The 22,408-nt window shown below is 34.7% G+C and overlaps 1 protein-coding gene across 1 annotated transcript in view; it reads right to left on the bottom strand.

The window, feature by feature from the left end:
- Positions 1–22,408, bottom strand: part of Cdh7 (cadherin 7) — a 146,883-nt gene that overhangs the window by 72,430 nt on the left and 52,045 nt on the right. Inside the window, 4 exon segments of the mRNA XM_028859029.1 lie at positions 1,740–1,927; positions 4,864–5,031; positions 15,886–16,005; positions 19,370–19,664. Of these exon segments, the coding sequence (XP_028714862.1) occupies positions 1,740–1,927; positions 4,864–5,031; positions 15,886–16,005; positions 19,370–19,664 (771 nt within the window).

Genomic DNA, 22,408 nt, shown 5'->3' with positions numbered 1-22,408 from the left:
AGTTAGAGTCTGTTTCCCTTTGAAGTTCATTTCACTGGCTCAGTTCATTAATGGTTTCCTCTAGTTCTTCTATGCACTTTTAATATTTTTTAATTATAGAAATTATTTTAATATTTAAAAATTGAGAATTGGGGCCAGTACGATTGCTCAGAGGGTACAGGCTTCCACTACCAACCTGAGGAACTGGGTTTGATTCCACAAAGTGGAAAGAGAAAACTAATCTTGAAAGTTGTTTTCTAATCTCCACATATTACCACATAAGGCCCACACACTGTTACTGCATACCAGCACAAACACATATTTAGTAAAATAAATAGAAAACTAAGTATAACCTTTAAGTTTTCTATTATTGACTTCAATATCTTATACTAAATATAATTTCAATTATTTAAAGCATGTCCATTAACAGCTATAAAACATATTCATGTAATGAATAAAAATACTTTCAGTATGTTTTCAAATTTTTTTATATGAAATCTCTGAGCAGATGTGTACCTTATTGCATTCCTTTTATTTTAGACAACAAAGCAAAACATTTTACTAATAGTTAGCCTATCCTACTTATTAAAACTGTTGCACAAAGATGGTTATATGGAGAGTTAAAATAGCATCTGTCCACTGGAAATAATTACAGAAATGTTTTGCACATTGGCCTGAAATCAAACATATGTCTTAATATAACAATTAAACTATAAATTTCTTTATTGCTGTGTTAATTATCACTAAATATTAATTACAGAGTTATGCACCTGGATTTTTAGCCTTATAGACATCCCAATTTGAGGAAGATTGGGAGTCCACAAACTTTTAACATTTCATGAATTTGATATTTTACTATTTTCTTATTTTGCAATCAACTCTGTTAATTTTCTTTTTGCTAAAATTTTCCAAAGTTCTAAGATCAACACTGAAGAAAGGATAAGGTTATAAGTACCCATACTTAATCAGTGATGGATGGGAGCAATTTAAATATGCCAAAATAAAGAAATAATATTTTTTATTATACTGCTATTTGATTTTTGATTTTTTTGATACAGGGTTTCTGTGTGTGGCTTTGGAGCCTTTTCTGGAACTCACTCTGTAGCCCAGGCTGGAACTCACAGAGATCCGCCTGCCACTGCCTTCTGAGTACTGAGATTAAAGGTGTGCGCCACCACTGCCCGGCCATACTGCTCTTTTATCTAGCTTTTTGTGTAAAAGATTACAATAGAATTTAAAGGTAGTCATGGTCTTTTACTATAAATTCCTCAAGTCATAATTATTATATATTTTTAAACAAAGTAATTGCTAATGCAGCAAGACTTCCTCACTTTGCTTCTTCTAATTGTATGTATATTGTTTTCATATGTGAAGCAAATACTGTTTGTCTTGAATGAAATGGCTTTGGGTTGAATTTAAGGCCCCATTACTGTAATATTCAAGAAAGAAGCATTTCTCTCTTTGTGAGTATTCAAATGTACATACTAGACAGTGGTCAAATTGTTACAGGGCCTTGGATAATAGTAATGATTTTAAGAGGTGAATAGAATTGAGAGGTGATATTGAAAATGCCATTCAAATTCCTATAAGAATTTGAGAAATAAATATAAATACATAGGTTATCCTATAATAAATTTAAATAGGAATGGTTCTCTATGACATTGAGTGTGTCTGGTACATTATTCCATCAAAGCAGACCCTGTAGCGTGATAGTCCATGACATCACCCTTAAAGAATTAAAATAACCATGGAAATATTACCTTTTGTATTGTAATGATTCCTTCCTGTGTGTCTTTGTCAGCAGATATCTTGAAAATACCCAATCCATCACCATCCACTATTTTGTATTCCATTTCTGCATTAACTCCTATATCTGCATCAGCAGCTTTAATTCTGGCCACGACTGATGCCACAGGCAAAGATTCTGGAACATTATACTGGTAAGATCCTGTGAAATGTCAAAGTAAACAATGAACAGAAATTTGTAATCACCCACTTCCAAGAACTACTGATTTTTCATAATATATTATTGTTCTGTTTTCCAAAGAAAGAAAAGCTAAGACAATATAAAATGAATGATAAGTTTCCTGAAGCCTCAAGAAATTTGAGATTGATGTTTCAGCAATGACAAGTGACAGAAACAGATTACTGAAGAAATTCAGATTAGATGTATATCTATTAGGGATAAATGTGCTTCCTAAAGCAATGAAACTAAACTAATAATTAAAGTATAATGATTAAACTTATGGTGCCGTTTAGATAAAATTAACCACCACAATAATGTTAAACAACAAAACACCTGGTGCTTCAAATGTCCAAAGGCATGACTAATATTTCTGATAAGTTAGTGCTGGAATTTACTTAGTATCTTTTACAAAGAAACTTCCACAAAACTGGACAAGCAGCTGTGGGGACGGTAATATAAGTCTGTTTGTAAAATGTTAATATTCTTTTAGAGAGAAGAGGTGAATTTGTGATTTCTATAGCCGTGATTTTGGACATAACAGTGCAAATGAATAAGTAATATTATTTTTAAAGGGCTGAAAAAAAGAAAAAGAGAAATGACCCATACAACCTTTTATTTCACTGCTGTATTAATCCCTTTCACCCTTTTCCAGCTAAAATAGTATATTGAAGAGCTGATGTTGAAGTTGGTTGAGGAATATGATCCCCAACAATTTCTTCTAATCATTTATTTTTCTTGCCCCTTGACCTTATTTCATTCTGCATTAATTGTAAAGCCATGATGCATTTGGAGTTGGGCATATAAAAGGGACAGACTGTCTTTAAGAGGAATCTAGAAAGGTAAGGGTGCACTGTCATTTTGGACTGTAATTTCTAGAATACTGAATACTACAATTTTATAATGATTGCAACATATCTGTATCATTTTCAATGGGTTCCTCACACACACAGATGTGTCCTTAGTAAAATTCAAATATTTCAAGATACAGTAGTTAAATAATTTGTAGAGAAATGGGAAAAAATGAAAAGTATTTGGGTTTCCTCACTTTAGAATCCAGGAAAGGCTCTGAGACTAGAAAACCTGGGCTCCATGTGAGGAAATTGGGAGAAGCACAGATCCTGAAAGTGACAATATCATCTCTTCACCAGCTTTAGAGAAAGCAGCCTTTTTACAAGGAAACTAAGATAACAATAGAATTAGTTTCTAAAGCTCTTTCCGTCTTCCCATGATAAGCCAGAAAAACCACAAAGGAAAGGAGTGTGTGTGTGTGTGTGTGTGTGTGTGTGTGTGCGCGTATGTGTGTGTGTAACTAAAAATGTATCTTTTTATGTTTTCTGGAAGCACCATTATGATTCTTGTAAAATCAAACAAGTATTGAAATATACAAAATATCCAAACATATTAATTGATTGAAAAAAAGAATAAGACTTTGCACAGTAGCTCACAATGGTTGTTTCATATTGTTTATTTCTCTCTCAGTATAGAATTGAGTTTCTTGCTTCTACTGGATAACCATTTTAGAGACATTGCAGACAGACCTCCTAACCTGTGAGTTTTAGGAAAATGGTAGTTTATGGACTCTGGGGAAAAGGAGCTCCTTTCCTTAAAGTGGTCAAGTTCAAGATAACCTTGTATTAGTTATGATCTGCCCATTTGCCCAAGCTCATTCCGGCAATGCAAAGTAAATGCAGTGGGCCACCAACAAACAAAATGTGGAGGACTCATTGGGAAGAAGGAGGTTCTGAGGAAGAGAGAAGGGAATAAGAGTTGGTGATAATGGAGAATATCATCAAGGTAAATTATATATGTGATGCAGTTATAAAAGAAAGAAAGAAAGAAAGAAAGAAAGAAAGAAAGAAAGAAAGAAAGAAAGAAAGAAAGAAAGAGAGAAGAAAGAAGAAAGAAAGAAGTTTTCTTTAACATTCTAAAGGAATCTCACGTTACAAAATAAGCGTAGGACAAAATGATTTTGTAAACAAGACACAGCTTCCTTGACAACACAGGTTTTTATTTTCATTTTGCTCCTTATTTCTGGATAAGCCAAAAAACCACTTAGGACAGAAGCTCATCTGAGGTTATATTTCTGATGTTTTAGATGGCATTATTTTTAGACATTTAATTTTGCATGAGAGGAATATGGTATAACTGTGAAAGGAATGCTCAGTGTATATGATCTGGTCAAAAAGCTTAAAATGAACATATGATTATAGTATGATGCATATCATTAATTTGTTGCACTTAAAATGTTAATAGTTATAATGAAACTTACTTTAAAAATAAAGCACTAGTATTTTAAACCCTTAAAAGCAAAGCAAAACTTTTGTGTTTAGAACAGAGAAGTAATGTTTGTAATTGACAGCAACTGTAGAAACAGTATGAATTAAAATAAAAAAAAACCTTGGTAAGTATAAATATACAATTTTAATTAACACTTATACACAATTTAAAGTATAATTTCAAGGCAGATTGTGTTGTATTTAAAGAGAAATATGAAGATGTGATATCATCTCCCTACTAGCCTTGCTACTACATAGTCTGAGCTCAAATTAGGCCTTTGATAAAATACAAATTTGGAAGAAATTCATCTGAGTCTTTTGCCTACTCTTGGGACTCTTTTCCTACTACTGGGTTGCCTTGCTCAGCCTTAATATGAGGGTTTGTCCCTAGTCTGATTGTAACTTCACATGCCATGTTTGATTGATATCCCTTGGAGGGCCTCTGTTTTCTACAAGGGAAAGGAGGAGGAATGGATCTGCTGGAGAGAGGAGGTGTCAGGGGACAGACTAGGAGGAGAGGAAGGAGGCAAAACTCGGGTTGGATGCAATATATTAGTGAAGAATAAATAAGAAAGAAAAGTAATATTTGAAAGGAATTGTAAAGATGTTTCTTACAGGCAGTAATCACATTGAATAACTTACGTCGTGGAAAGCGAGGTGGGTTATCATTGACATCAGTTAGGGTCACGGTGACTGAAGTGGTTCCAGACAGTCCGCCATTTTGACCAACCATATCCTTTGCCTGAATGACAAGCAAATACTGGTCTTTAGCCTCTCTATCCATGTTTGGAAGGGCAGTCTTGATGACTCCTGTAAGATTTTAAATCTCAGTAAATAGCACCATGATTCACTGCATTATAGTAGCAACACACATCTATAAAGGAGCAACATGTCACTCTTCAGTTGTGGTCTTTTGACTTTTTTGGCCTGCTTTGTTTTTTGAGCATAGATTAGAGATTATGGGTGTATGTATGTACTTTAGGTACATTCACCTGCACATCATACTAAAAATATATATGTTTATACTTAAACAGTATAATAAACAGCAGAGAAAATACTATAGTATAGTCTTATCAGTATTTATTTGAGGAAATTATTCTTAGGTTTTGTTACCCTGATTAGTGCCTGTATGACATGGCTAAACTTCTACTCAGCTCTAATATTGCATATCTCTTATGTCTGTAGATCCAAATTTCTTCTTCTGGTTATTTAACTTGCAGTATCTAAGACAGCTGTCAGAGGGACTGGCAGAGAACCTCTAACTTCATTATAACTTCCTCTGAATGATAAATAGTACACCTTCAAGTGTTCGAGTAGTTAGCAGTTGCCATAGTGATAACTAGAAGAAACCACACAAATAAAAAAAGAGATGGCACTTGGAATTCTCAGAAAATCCTCATGCACTCACAGGAAGATGTGAGCATTCTTCCCATTTGTCAGCTTATCCTTTCTCATTTCTTCTCTTTTGTATCTTTTACCTCTTCACCTCAAAACAGTTGAGAAACTGATTGGCCAGTTTAATCTGCTACCTTGCCTATACTTAGGCAAGTCAGCTACACAGTGACTTCCACGCCAGCTTGGCTGCAGAGTAAACCCTGGTATCTAAAAATCAAAACCACATGGCCAGGTGGAGGAAGTCTATAATCCTAGCATGTGAGAAGTAGGGAACAAATGGTCAGGTGCTGAAGGCAATCAATCCTCAATGAAAGTGAGCAGCAGAACAGCCTGGATTACTCTGTCTCAGAAATCATCAACAACATCATCATCATCAACAACAAGAACAACATCCAAAACTCTCTTCTGCTGCTCAGCAGATGCTCAGTCTTATTTTTGGTTACACAATGCAAAGTGGTAAAAAGACCATCGGGGAAGCAAGAGCTACTAAAAGTTCTGAACAAAAATAGTGAAATCGATAGCACTTTAAAAATGAACAAAGTAGTCTTCTTATTTCTAAAAATGTGAACACACAAGACAAAGGATATGGTAATTAATTTATCCTTTCTTCTCCCACTTCAAATACTTATAATAATTCATTATCAAGTACCAAGACTCCAAGTTGAATGGCATTCGTACCTTGTATAACCATATATTTATGCTTATTTGTACCACTGTCTCTCAAACATAAGCACACCTACAAATACACACATGCACACATCACATCAGCAATGCATCTGCATCTATACATTTGAGTAACACATACTCACATGGGCCAAATTTTATTTCTTGACATCATTCACTTTTTCTAAGCAATCTGTATAACTAGGAGCAATGGGTACCTGCATAGCATCACAAACTAACATTTTCGGTGGCTTTTTGCTCTCTATATACTACTTATTTATTTTTCAAATGTTACCGTAAATTGAAAACTCTATATACTACTTATTTATTTTTCAAATGTTACCGTATACTGAAAAAAATGTTACATACTCAACAGTTTTATATGTGGAGTGTCTGATACAAAAGTATCCTTTGTGAATCGCAGTGATTTTAGGAATATTTCTTGCTTCTTCATTATTTCTAACTCTATAGCAAAACAAGCATATGGATCTCACTCAGCATAGCTATTTACAAATGAACTTTCTTATGCTATGGATTCTTGAATTTAGGTATTTATGTCTTTTTCTTTTTAATTGTTTTTATTTGTCTTTAATAAGTATAGTGTGGTTTTTAATTAATGACTGATAATCTTGAAAATTTGGAGAATAAACATATTTCATCTTTATGAAAAAAGACTTATTTTTAAAAAATTTTCTATTCATAGTTTAACGCTTTTATTTCAAAGCATTCTTCCATCTTTCTTCCAACATCAATGTGTGTTTGTTATCACCTTTGCAAAACAGTATGTTAGAAAGACATTTAACGTGATCAGAAAAAGAAATGCTGGGAAGTAAATGTGGTTGTTTGGTGAATAAAGCACTTGTTTTGCAAGAGTGAAGACCAGCTTTAATGCTCAGTGCCAATGGATAAGTCCAGCAGGTGTGGTGGCCCTCATTAATCCTAGCTTTCTGAGTCAGAGCCAGTGGATCACTGGGGCAAGCTGACCAGCTACAATAATAGAAATAGCTGGCATGCTCCAAGATCAGTGAGAGACCTTCCTGAATAAATAAAATAGGGGGAGTTTGAGGAACACTCCATTGTCAACCTGTGACCTCCACATGTCTTTGTGAATACATGCATGCTCACTGTAACATAGAAATGGTTTCACACACATGAGGAAATGCATAACACACACACACACACACACACACACACACACACACACACACACACACACACACAAAGGAAAGGAATCTGATGCCTCTGAATTCCTAGATTTACTTATTGACATTATTTTTTGAAGAAATTATAACATCATTAGAATATAAGTCAGGATACCAAAGTTACCTACTTACTTTTCAAACCTCTAACTGTCTCTTTTTAAAAGACCTTACAAATAACATTTTCTCAACACTAAAACAATCAAAAAGCTTACAAGTGAATGCAGGTGGCAGAAGCAATTTCCAAATCCCTTAGGTACTAAACAGCAATGAAGTAATAGGTAACACTTGAGTTTAGATACAAATACTTGGCAATATTTCATTTCTAGTTATTTAAATTTTGTTTGCTTTTAGTTACAAACTAACATTTCAAAAATAATTCTTAGATATTATATTTTCTTTTTGTCAATAATTATGTAGTCACAGGCTCATGCATGTACACACTCAGCAATTTTTAAATATAATCTTCTATAAACTGGTAGAAGATAGTTTAATATAACTTTATCCCTATAATCTGTGGTAGCCTTATGAAATTGAAAATTTTTCAATAATCATATATGGTGAAAAAATAAATAGGCCATTAACTATTGAGAAAATATTTAGCCTTCTTTTCAGCTTTCTATGTCTTCTAATTTTAAACTAATACATCAAATATGAACTTTATGCTTGGTAAAATATTTTTATAACTAAAAAACTTTTATTTAGAATTCACATTCAGAGAAAGCCTTCTAACACAAACACACACACAAACACACACACACACACACACACACACACACACACACACACACGAGGCATGAATATATTTTGCTTCATTCAACAATTGTCTGTTCTGTAGTCTGAGGGAAACCATTGATATTTTCTAACGTGCCACAAACTATGATGGCTTTTTAAGACATATTCTGTTGGGAAGATTAATTTTGTACTGTGATCACATGTAACAGGTAAGAATTTGTTTCCTGCAATCACTCACAGTGTAGGTAACTGCTTGGTGCTTGCAATTTTTCTGCACACTTTGCTTTGATATAACTATCTCGGAATGTACATGCTCTTGGCGAACACTGGTATATTTATGTTGTGAATGGTCAACTCATTGGCATTTAACTTATTACAACTAAATCAACATTTAGAATCATACGTTGAGTAGATCAGTAATAAAATTTGCATCTCAGTGTTGAGATATCTGCTTTCTCAGGTGTTTCATTATTTGAGAAGATTTCTTCAGGAAAGACAAAGAACCCGTGCTCACTTCCTTGGGAAACCGCAAATGTCATGACAGCCTTTATTTTACATAGTCATTGTGACAGTTCCAATAACATAAAATAAATATTAGCCATATCAGCTTCCTTGTGAATTCTGAGGACTTAATAATGCATGTGAGAGGTGAGGGCCATAAAGATGCTTGACACAAACCTCTGAAAAATTGGAAGAGCCCATCTTGGAAAGGATGCTGCTAGTATTAGCCAGGACTGTATGTGTACATATAGTATATCAAAAAATCATGTCATCTGCCCCCTTCCTTTGTTTTTAATTGGTTTTCAAGTCAGTGACCTTGGTAGCTACTTCAAAGATAATAGTTTTATGGGAATATACACCTGTGAATAAGGACAATATATGTGACTATGAACTGAGTATATACATATGCTCTGTACTCAGTTTCTGTCAATATACCTTACAAATGTTAAAATTACTACCAGCATGAGCTTCTTTGGTTTTATATAGATGAATGTTATGTTACATAATGTTTAGAAACAGTGCACAACTAGAAAAGATCTCCAACACAATGCTTTGCTAGTTGTCTTAGTTAGGGTTTCTAGTGCTGTTACAAAACATCATGACCAAAAAGCAAGGAATTGGTTTATTTGGCTTACACTTTAGCATTGTTGTTCATCACTGAAGGACTGGAACTCAAACAGGGCAGGATCCTGGAGGCAGGAGCTGATGCAGAGGCCATGGAGGAGTGCTGCTTACTAAATTACTTTGCCAGGTCCACTCAGCCCACCTTCCTATAGAGCCCAGAACTAGCAGCCCAAGCATGGCACCACCCATCATGAGCTGGGCCCTCCCTCAATGATCACTAAATGAAAAAATACCTTACAGGTGGATCTCACCCAGGCATTACCTCATCTGAGGCTCTTTTCTTTCTGATGACTCTAGCTTGTGTCAAGTTGACACATAAAGCCAGTCAGTACACTAGTTAAGATCTAACTACATGTTTTAACACAGTATAATGAGATGCTGAGTTACATGTGAGAACTAGACAGTACTCCATAGGTATTGAGATTGGGTAGCAAGAGTGGCCTCTGTAATCTCTGCCCTAATATCACTTTCTTTTTTATAACAGATGCCACTTTCTAAGCAGAATAAACCCAGTAACTCATTTGTAATGAAACCTAGAAACTGGTGAAAACCAAATGAATTTCAAATATCTGAGACTGTAGTAAGTCAGGAAGTAATTAGGAAATAAAAATCAGACGTCAAGCTGAGTGCAGAAAAGGGACACTCTTAGGAGTGTTTACCTGTGAGGCTTACACTGCCTTGGAAAATAAATGCACAGAATTATATAATAGAAGCTATCGGGTCTAAATGTTGAGAGTTATAGTGTAAAATATCCATAAATTTACAGAAATATTGCAAACTAGGGTAAACCAACAGCCTTTGTATAATTCTGAAACAGGGCCATGATGAAATAAGTCTTTGATAAAGCACCCTTCAATTTTACAGATCTTGAAAATAAGATTTCAAAGGGATTTAGAAATTAAATTGCTAAAACATTTAAATCTTGCTGCTTTAAGCAAATATCTCTTATTAGAGTTAATACAATGGTAATTGTGTTAATTCCAAAAAGGATCTATAAGCTCAAATTTGGTACATTTCTTACTGATATTAATTAGCAATCTTCATCAGACATCCATGATTACACCAAAGCATGACTTTTGCATGAGAATGCTACCCCTTTACCTGAAAAAATTCTTAGGAGCAGAAATAATTTCAAAAAGAAATTTTAAATATAATTATATAATAACTAGTACTTGGTATAGAAAAATATTAACACTTCCTAAACTCTGTATTTCTCCTTTAATTTTAACCTAATTTTCATATATTTTAAAGTGATTATTTGAATGTAAAATGTGAATTGAAGGCTCAGATGTTCTAGCACTTTGTCCCTGCCTGGTGCTATTGGTTCTGGAGGCTGTTCAATCTTTAGAAGCATGAGCCAAGCTAAAGGAAGTTAGTCCCTGGGGATTGTATCTTGAAGGTTACTGCCCACTGTAGTTTTTGTTGAGTTCTCTGATTCTTGGATGATGCCATGCTGCAAGACCTGTAGTTGTGGAGAGGGCCACTCCAGCTGTTATATGGGATTATTTTGCCATACTTAAGGAGCCAAATCAATTTCTAATTCCTAATTCATTTCAGACATAAGCTATGAAGATAATGGTGGCCCTGAAAGCATCAGCACCTGAGTTTGATTTCCAGAACCCAACTGAAAGAGCTAGACATTGTAGTGTGCACTGAGGATGTGGAGACAAGCAAATCTTTGGGTTTCCTGGCCAGCCAGCCTACCTGACTTGAAGAGGTCTAGGTCAATGATGAGAGAGCTTGTCTTTAAAACACTGTATGAATCACTTCAGAGAATGGGGACTAATGGAAAGCATATGGGGTAGATTTTTCAGATGTTATGATGAAATTACTAACAAAATTACTTTAAATCAAGTCCTCAGATAATATGGCAAGAATTAAGTGATCACAACTAGTGAATTCAAGAAAGAACTCCTCAATGGGAGCTGGAGAGATGGCTCAGAAGTTATTCCTAATACTTACATGATGGATCACAAACATCTGTACTTCCTGTCCCATTGAATCCTGTAGCCTCTGTTGGCAACATGCATTAATACAATGTACAGACATGCAAGTAGAAAAACCAATCATACACATTCAAACCAAAACAATAATCTTTATTTAGTATATTATCAACACCTTTTTGTGTCAAAATTCTACTTTCTTATACAAAATCCTTAAGTTTGAAGAAATGGTAAACAATACTATTCTTCTCATAGATAAAAGTCACAGGGAATCCTGTAAGGGAAATGTTAAAATTTGATTCCTGCTCTCTAGGCCCAGATGATTGAAGAATTTTCCATTTTTCCACAATTATATTTTAAAAGTATATTCTAAATAGTATAAATATTTTAATAAACCAAGATGCACAAAATTTGTCTGAGCTAATGGTTGTGGGGAGAGATGCCCCAATAATTGCCATGATTACAGTATTAAAATAATTTATTTCAATTCCTGCCAAATAGGATGTATTATATCTTGAAATGAAAAATCAAGTTTACTTTCTTCAATACTAACAATATAATTCTATGGCACATACAACTGGCCAAGTGACTAATTAGTGCAATTTCACATCTACATTTTGGAGGAAAATTCCACAATTTGCATCAAGACTAACAGTCACAAGGCAAGCATTGGGAGAGAAATATTTATCTCTTGGTATCACCAAGTGCCATTTGGAGTAGGTTATGTAATGCAAGAACATATAATTTGTAAGCAAATTCTCAATGGTCCACAATCATTCCAGGCTGAAGACTCCCATTCATAAGAAAGATTGATTGAATTTAGTTTCTCTAATCTGACATTCAGTTAAACACACACACCTTCTACACTAACATGATTCACATAATAAGTCAAATGTTTTCATTTTTCACCTTCAACACTCACTTGCTTAATTATAACAATTTCTTCTCTATTCGATTTCTATGTATTTTCCAAAGTAATCATTGATTTGATGTACATCAGGCCACGTCATATATTGCTGACTGTACTGAACTTCTAATGACTGAGTAGGATTTTATTTACGTCTTATGCACATAAGTACTATTATTTACAAGAGCATTCAGAATATTTGCCCTTGCTTTAAGAATGAAATAATATTGCTCCCTTGGGAAATATGAACAATGTAATTGTTGCCTTTAAAATATTCATTTTGAATCATACTTGTAATCCAATATCGTTAAGAATACATTCACCTGCCAGGCAGTGGTGGTACACGCCTTTCATTCCAGCACTTGGGAGTCAGAGCCAGGTGGATCTCTGTGAGTTCAAGGCAAGCCTGGTCAACAGAGAGATCCAGGACAGGTACCAAAATGTCAATAAGAAACCCTCTCTTGACTCCTCCTCTTCCCCCCAAAAAAATGCATTCACTTTAGAAATTCTGCAACTTAAAAAGCTAAATTTTTATTATTATTTTTGTAATTTAATCGGGACAAAATATTCAATAAGGCATATTTAAAATATCGAAACAAGCCAGCTCTCCATACAATGACAGCGAGTAAAGAAGCCAATAATCATTTTGTAGCAAAAATAATGCTTCAGGTATAATATAACTCAATTTAAACTTTTGTTTGTTTGTTTTTCAAGACTGGGTTTCTCTGTGTAGCCCTGACTGTTGTGGAACCCACTCTGTAGATCAGGCTGGCCTTGAAGTCACAGAGATCCACTAGCTTCTCCTGCCCATCTGCTGTAATTAAAGGTATATGCCTCTACTGCCAGGCAATTCAACCTGTAGACAGATTTCTAAATGGTCTGAGTGGCTTTGGACTGGGCGGCACACAAGAAAACTTCCAGCCACATCAATCCATACTATACTTTTTACTTAAAACAAAACTATTTCTAAGCCAACTCTATAAATATTATATTAATGGAACTTTGCATCTTACTAAAATTTAATATAAAATGAAAAGAACTTATTTTGTTTTATATTTAGTATTTAACAACCTTCATAGTTTCTTCTAATTTTCCTACAAATTGGCATCTGGAAGTATGAATTAGACATACCTCATATCGTAGGCTTCACAAGAAAACATTATGCTTGTTTTAAATTATGAATTTTCTAATTTTCCACATGGGTTGATTAAAGAAAATAAAAATGAAATATGCAAGCAGGTAAACAAAATAGCCTAATAAGTTCAGGAGTCACATCTGAAATAATTGTGAATAGCATTGGATTTAGTATTTTCATGGATACAGGTAAATGGAATAAAATAAGGTGAACTCCTTCCTAATAGTTATTTTTGGTAATTTTGACATATGGAGAAAAGCAAAATAAAAAATATTCAGTATTAGTATATTGATAGAAAATAAATATTAAGTATAAGCTGATAGGTGCTAGATGAAAAACTATAGTTAAGGAACTATCACTATTACTACTAAACTCATGATCCTTGGTTTTATTTTGACTCCTTGAAGCTTTTCTTTGCTTTTTCTTTTGTTTTCAAGACAGAGTTTTTCTGATAGCCTTGTGTCTTTCCTTGACCTCACTCTGTAGCCCAGGCTGGCCTCGAACTCACAGAGATCCACCTGTCTCTGTCTCCCAAGTGCTGGAATTAAAGGCATGTGCCCTCACCGCCCAGCTGAAACTTTTCTTAAGGTATGAATATTATTTCAAAATTTATAGGATCACTATATATATATTGATAAATATATGTGTAATATATATATTAAACTTTTTGTCATGATATTAATGTTCCTATAGAGCACTAATTATTTCTAGAAAAAAAGACTTCATCTAGCTTTCTGTACTTGATTTTGGGTTTGAATCTTTATCAGTTTTCTGGAGTGAATCATTACCTTTGAAGTCTCCAAAAGGATAATGGGACCCCACAATGATGATTCTACAGGGACTATGATAACTCTACTGAGTTGAAAACACCACCTAAAGATCAGCTTTGGACTACAAACTGCTCAGGACAATGTCAAGCTGTCTAGCTGAGGTGATCCAGCTTCACAGACTACTCAATTCAGGATTTGAGACAAGCCCTGCACTTTCCCATTACACAGAGACTGGACAACAAATGATACAGCTACCTGTCTCAGGACTTGACAATTAACCCAAATTTCTCTTTTTAGGATCCCCTAAAGATGCCATCACCCCCAGACAGCAGAAAATAAATTTAAGAACACAATGACCACATTCCCAAAAGGTAGAGTGGTGGGTTTTGGTCATTCAGTGGGTTATGGATATTTGTTATTGTTTAGGGGGGTTGGCTACAAGTTGTTACTGGTAATGGTCAGGAAAACGCTGAACAAAGGAGTTTAGATTCAGGGTCCTTGTTTTGAAAAGAATAATAGGGGATATACATATCATAGGACAAAAGGGTAGATTATAGAATCTACTTTTAAACCAAAAAAGCAACTACTAATGTAAAATATTTTACATTTATATGGATCTTTGTATAGTGATACAAAGTTGAGATTATTTTTGTTAGAACATACTGTACATACATTTCTAATCTTGTTCAAGGTGTTGTACCTATACATTTCATTTAACAATGTAATGCAAATTACTAGTCCTTGACAGTTAATATTACCAACTATTTAGGATAATAAAAAAATTCAGGTTAGTAGTTAATCACCTATTACAATCACAATTGTAGTCATGTTAAGTACATTTTAAGGGTCCCACATATATATTCTAGGTAGACAGGTGGTCTTGAAACACTTCAGAGATCGATCTACAGAATATGGCATTTAAAATGTTTTAACAACTTAGGTTCTTTTTTTATGACAATGAGACAAGTCTGCTCCTGGCAGCCCCAATCTACTTCAGAGAAGATCATGGGCATCAAAGAAACTCCATATGGAGTTTACTTTCTTTGTGGCAAAAGTTAGTCACTGGGCAAAAAAGTGCCCTCACCTCGACAGCTAACAGCATGTTAGAATTAAACATGGGTGCCACCAATGTCTGGCCTCTATGGCTAACTAATGCCTTAGCTCCATACTCAAATCTTCAGGCAAGCTTTATTTGTTAGATCACAAACAAAATATCAGCACATTTCCCCTTTTAGTCTAAAACAAAAAAAAGGTTGTAACTAATGTAAAAGAAACTATACACAATAAGTACAATGACTATATACAATATATACAGGCAATAAATACATCAATAATGTCTAGTCTATTAATATTTGACAAATTCAGAAAAATACTATATTATTTTTCCTATCTTGGTGAAGATCTCTGTGTGTTCAAAGCTACCATAGGCTACACAAGATTAATCCAGTCTAAAAGAGAAACAGAGCCAGACAGTGGTGGCACACACCTTTGATTCCAGCATTTGGGATCTCATGACTTTAATCTCAGCACTAGAGAGGTGGAGACAGGAAATGATATGGCCGGGTGGAGAGAGAAATATAAGGTGAGAGAAGACAGGAGCTGATTTCTTTCAGGCTGAGGAGTTGGCAAGATAAGAGATGGTGGCTGTGGTTTGTTCTTTGTCTCTTTGATCTTTCAGCATTTACCCTTGTATCTAACTCCATGTTTTTATTATTTAGACCAATTAGGGTTTGTGCTATAATAAGGCAGAATATAAATGATAACTACAGTAAGTGCAAATTTTATTTCCTACCTGTCTTTGGTTCCACAGAAAAGTATGGCTGTCCTTGCAGAATACTGTAGACCACCCGAGCGCTGTTGCCATAGGTAGGATCATCAGCATCTGTGGCTGTCACTTGTACCACTGAAGTCCCTAGGTGACAACCAAAAAGTCTTTGAATTAAATTTCCCAAGTATGGGGGCACTAAAGGCTCACAAACTGTCACAAATTCTAGGCTTCGTTTTTTTTTTTTTTGTTAGTTTTAGTTATCTTCATCAAAGCACATGAGTTATCAATCTAGTATATTTTTATTTAAACCAAACAAAGGAAATAAATGTTAATAAAAATTCTTGAAATAGGTGATATGAAAGTGTAGTTGGTAGCTGTTAACTTTCTTTTTTAGACAAAAGGGGGAGATGTAGTCTGCAGCTGTTCCAGCTTTATCCTGGAAGTACCACCCCCAATGAGGCTTCCGGTAACTGTCAGGCCTACAAGGCAGGGCCGAGACAGGAGAGCTTCAGACCTGAGATCCAGATGTATGTGCTGGCTTTCTTGGTTCCTGGATCCTGAATGCTGGAGGTAGACCCAGCAGAGTTCTCCAGAGAACACTGCTATACTGTGCTTCTCCTTTCCCAGACCCTGTAACCTTTCCCTTCACTTGTAAGTTACCCCACAAAATAAACCTCCCTTTTAACTATGTGGAGTTGCATTAATATTTCAACCAACATGGAAGTATGTAGGCAAAGACACTACAGAATGATGAATATTACAGCCAAATGAGGTTAGATAATAGGTGTCTCGCGCATCATGCTCTGACTGATGCATAAGGAAAGGTACCAGTTTGGTACTATGAGTATGAGTTTGGTTAAAATTGCTCCTAAATATGGAACTTTAAATCTACTATCATCTTTACTTGTGCTTTGCATGGATTTTTTTCTTAATGACTATTTCACTCAAATATTTTTTTTTTCAGAATTCCACTCAATTTCCATAATATGATATTCCTTACTAATTCCATTTCCCTTATAGTTGAATAGAAATTTTAAAGTTAAGTTATAAAAATTGTTTGTGCTTTGTACCTTCTTTGGTAAACTTCATTGACTATGTCTCATAAAACAAATATTGTGAATGATGTGTATTCCTAAATCAACCTAAAAGTTACAATTTAAAGATTTGTAAATACGAAAATTAAGTCAATTTTTAGTTTACCAGCACATTTAAGTTATTTAATAAGTACATATACAGGCATATTTGCAAGTACAGTTTGAGAGTGTCTCAATGGCTGTGTGTGTGTGTGTGTGTCTCGAGTGTTTTTGGTACACTTGTCTGGAGGCTGGAGGTCAAATATGTGCATCCTACTAAAACACCATTGGTTTTTGAGATAGGGTCCTCCTCTGGACCTCACTGAGTAGATGGAATCTCCCTGTTTTGGCCTCCCAGGGTTGGGGCTGTAAGTGTGCACTGCCAGCTTTGGGTCATGGGATTGAGCTCAAAGCCTCATGCTTTCATGGCAAACACTTTGCTGACTGAGCTTTCTTCCTAGTCTCTGAATGGAAGACTTCTATGCTTTTCTAAGCTCTGTAGCAAATTAGAAATTATCCTATAGCCTTATTATCAGCTATAAAACATGTCCTACTGTAAATTTAAAAAGAAGAACTCTAGTATTCGATACTGAATGCTTATGAGCTATTCACCGTATCAATCAATGCTATCATAACTATTTTGTGAGAATTAAACACTTTAGTAAGCTTCAATATATTGTTACTAAATTTCAGTTTTTATTGATATTCAGTGTTCAAAGTTTGAAAATTTTATTAATCAAGTGGTTTAAATAGGTGTTCAATAAATTCTAAAGGTATTTAAAAACAATTTTCTTAAATGTTTTAACTCATTTAAAGCAATTAATTTAATAAAATAATTTGCATGTGTGTATAATAAGCATACTTCTTGATACTGAAGTAGAGTCCTCCAAATCAAATCAGTGGTTCTTTAGGTAATCTCTAAAATATAATTTTGCATACAACTAATTAGAATATTCAATGCTAAATTTACTAATCAATGAAAAATACCACAAATACCATTAGACAGAAGTATGAAGCTCAATCAAACTGACCTCAAAATTAGTTTTACCAAACATTATTAATTGGGGGAGGAAATTGTCAACTTCTCACAAACCCCCACCCAAATCTCATTGTCACTGTATTGCTACTGTTATTCTTGTCAAAGAGCAGTTGCAGGAAACACTTTGAAAGGATGGCCAGAATTAAGAAAAAGGGAATACATTTGCTTTGTAATAGACATGCACATCTCTATATTATTGCTAGAACCTCCCCCTCTGTGATTTAGAACATTTAATAACTACAAGTCCTGATGGTTTTCAGTTTTGAGACTGAATTTCTCTAGCAGCCAGAGCCACATGTCCCCAGCAGACTGGGTTGTGAATTGTGATGCCCTGTGTGGAGCGCAGACCTGTGCAATCCGCACCCCGGTGGTATAGCACGAGTCAAAGGACTGAATGAGTAAAACAAGACAAAGCATTGTGGTTAAAATGTCCATGTGCTATAAACTTCAGTAATGTCTTAAATGAGCTTCCTCCTTCAATAATAAAACCAACGATTAGATTTCCTATTTTACAATCCCATTAAAAATAATTTATATACATTAATTACATACCAGCTTAAAAAACATGCTGTTGGAGAAGTACTCTAAACACTGAAATTTAAAGCAGAATTTATAATATCTGGCATAAAGTAAAATGAGTAGTTTGCATATTTTTGTAATGGAGAATTGCTGAAAGACCTTAGAGTAAGAGGCTTTTTATTGTTTTCTCTTTCTCTAACTATTTCTTTACTTTTATGAAAAACAACTCAATATTTACTTTATATGTGAAGAAATTTCAAAAGGATTAGTGGTGGTGAGCATTGGATACTAAATACAGGTAGGTAGTGGAGCAGCAACCCTGTGCTGACCTGGACTGCCACCAGCAACCTTCTTGTAACAACAGATAAGGGGATCATTGCCCTAATAGTCAGAGAAGAGTTTGTTATTTTGCTTGCTTTTTTTGGGGGGGGGGGTCTCTAGATCAATCTTCCACTAAAAAAAGAGAAGAATAAAGAAGGAGGAGAAAAAGGATGAGAAGGAGGAGGAAGAGGAGGAGGAGGAGGAAGGATGAAAGAACATACAGTGAAAGATACTTTTTTAAAAAATAATTTGTCAGACATGATTGTAATCAAATTTCTAAACAATAATTATTTGATAGAAAGGAAAATGCACAAGCCATTTCTTAAAGACAATGAGAGTTGGGCCAAAGGAACAGTATAAAGTTAATACAAAGTACAAAAATAAAAAACACCAAAGTAAACCATCTCTTAATCTTCCAAAGAGGTAGGTGAGGGTTTGAATGAATGTGTCTTGGCTGCTGTGTGTCACCACTTTTCTTTCATTCTGACCGTCACTGCATATATACCAGTGTATTTTTTCACATACTTATTACAAAAACAGCATGCTTTTTACTTACCCACAGGAGACATTTCAGGAACTCCTGCTGTGTATGGGCCATCCAGAAATTTGGGCTCATTGTCATTGATATCCTGAATTTTGATAACAAACTCGGATTCGGGCTCCACAGGCTTGTTGGTGAGTCTGTCCAGAGCTTGGGCTCTGAGTGTGTAATAGGCCTGCTCCTCCCGGTCCAGTCTCTTGGTGGCATGAATATCCCCAGTGTTCTCATCAATAATGAAAATGGAACTCGCCCCTTCGCCTGACAAGATGTATTTGATGGAACCATCTCCTTTATCAACATCAGAGTGAAGCTGGTGAAAAATTCATGTAAGATGAGATTAACTTACAAGACAGTCAGCAATATGGAGGTATGTAAAAGTCATTCATGTCAGACAGCTGTGTGAGATTTCATTGTTCTTGGTAAGATAAGCTGATTGTGCACAGAAGCCAGCATGTTACAATTTGATATTCTGTGCTGTGAACAAGTTGATTTCTTTTCTTTCCGTAAATAGTCTCATTTCTAAACATATCTCCATCCCATTCCCAAATTTAAGAATTTGTAATGTTACATGTGTAGATGGAAATATGTATGGATTTAAATATATAAATATTTAGATATATATTTAAATCCATATCTATTTATCTATATCTATATATAATATATCTATAGATATAGATACACATTTTTTAAAATTTGTATTCAAAGGCCAGCTTTTTGCCATTTTCTAAGTGGGCAGACATCACGTACATATGCATATATACTTGATTTGACTTTTTTTCTTTGAGATTTTCTGTACAATATTTGTAAATTTGGTTCTGATATACTCATTAATTTTCATATATATACATATATATGTATATATATGTATATATATGAAATTCTATCTTAGGAACTCTATCTCCTGTCTCCCCAGCCTGTCCCCATTTACAGTTCACTTGATGATTAACCAGCATGGATGAATGTCCAGTCTTCAAATCTGTCTCCAAAGCTTATTCAGTTTAATGTTGAAGTTAAGAAATTATTGCTCTGGAGAGTAGTGATTTTAAAGCAATACATGCATGGGACTTCACCTCAGCAGTTCCTGAAATACCAAGATTTGCATGATTAACGCAGGCATCAACAGCAGGGCAGCATCTTTTGATTTGAATTTAATATCTGAAACTGACCCTGCCGTATGTCATAGCATAATGTTGAACAGACCAACCTTGGGAAACATAGAAATAATTACATATTTTCCTGAACTTCATAACCTTAGAAACATGCCACTCAATCCATTATTTCAACAATCGTTCATCACCTTTACTGCTGTCATCTTGGACTTTGGTTAATATGAATATAAAAACCCAATTTAACAAATAACAAAACTTTTCATTGCCCTATAGAACTACATTTGTAATTTTCAAGGGACCAGTTTCTAAAATTATAAAAATTTGGGAAACCAATTAAGACATTGTGGGCACACCATTTTCATCCTTCTGTGATATGAAGCATGTAGCATGTGTCCTCTGCAATTCTGCAAGTGATTTTCCTTCACTCATACAGCTGTGTTTATACTCTGCTTCAGGTTTTATGCTTTGGTTTCTTAATAAACAGCACAAAATGGCATTTTCACATGAGTTATATATTTATATGTGTTTTTTTGTGAGTGTGTGTTTACTTGAATCATGTGTGTTACCACTTGATGAAGGAAGTGAATCTCTTAATTATATCAAATAACTCTGAGAATTACTAATATATACATATATATTAGTAATTTATGTAATAGTATATATATATATATTATAATGTGCATATATGTGTGTATGTCTCCCTGTAACTTAAGAAGTAAGAAATGTAAGAATTCTATGGTTGAATAGATTAGACCCTCGTAAGTATCACTTTCTTAATGTTATCAACATGGTATCTTATTTAATATTTATGAATTATTTACTAAACCCATCAACAGGTGAAGGAGCTGATGAAGGGGAAAACTAAGTACCTGCCTGACAAGACACAAACTGCTCTCTGAAGCAACAGAATGTTGAAAACTAACTAGTTTGTGTAAGTATTGTCTACACTATTTAAAAATCGATCATTTCTCTTGGATAAGAGCAACTGTCTTCTTGGGATGGAGCTACCGTCTTGTGCAGGATGAACATATGGAAATACCACAAAGGAAATTTTGGGAAAAAGAAGTAGAGCTGACTTCCACCTGTGGACTGGCCACAACTCAAGTTCAAAGCTTCAAGTTTGTCTTCAGGAATTCATTCCCTGACTCATAAAACAGTCATCTCTTCCTACTTTATAAGACTAATAAATACCATATTCAGCAACACAAATCAAGATACTTCATTCTGAGACAAAGGCACATGGAATAAGCTGTTGTTAAGTAGCTACTTCTTAACCCTGCCTTCATCTTGACACCTTAGGTGCAGCATCTGTGAAGTGGTCCTCATGGTTCCTATGAGAGTCCTGTGGAGCATCAGGGAACTTTTGGGGATTCATGAGACACAGTAGACACACAGATCGTGTCTCTTGAGAACTTTTGTGTAAATTACATCCAGTATTCACAGTTTCATATCCAATCCATATGACACATTTAACTAATTCCAATCAACTCATCATTATTTTAATGGCATGGTTGCAGAGTGGCCTTTTGTATGATAGGTACAGGAAAAGATAATATACATTCAGTCATAAAAGTGAAATTCAGCCTGAGCTTTGATGCTACATTTTGCATTATCATGTTGATTGTTCTCCATGAGCAATATCACGAGTTTAAAGACAGATAATTAATACTGTTTGTTTCCCCATTATTCCAAGAATTTGGATCCTTCTTATCTTCCCCTCTTCTTCCTGACACACTTATACATATGATTTCTGAAGGAGCAGAACATTAACTCCTCCCTATCACTAACAACTTCCTCTCAGCTGATATGATCACTGGGTTGTGATCATTGCCACACTGAACAGCGAATTTTACTTGGAATCTATTTTCTGTTCTTGCAAGCTACTTTGATTAAAAACAGTGACCAACCTTGAATATTAAGAGAAGTACACTATAAACCTGGGTGT

The sequence above is a fragment of the Peromyscus leucopus genome, chromosome 15, assembly GCF_004664715.2.
Source record: "Peromyscus leucopus breed LL Stock chromosome 15, UCI_PerLeu_2.1, whole genome shotgun sequence".
Taxonomy (NCBI): Eukaryota; Metazoa; Chordata; class Mammalia; order Rodentia; family Cricetidae; genus Peromyscus; species Peromyscus leucopus.
The sequence above is the reverse complement of the archived record's forward strand: the minus strand, read 5'-3'. Positions and strand labels throughout refer to the sequence as shown.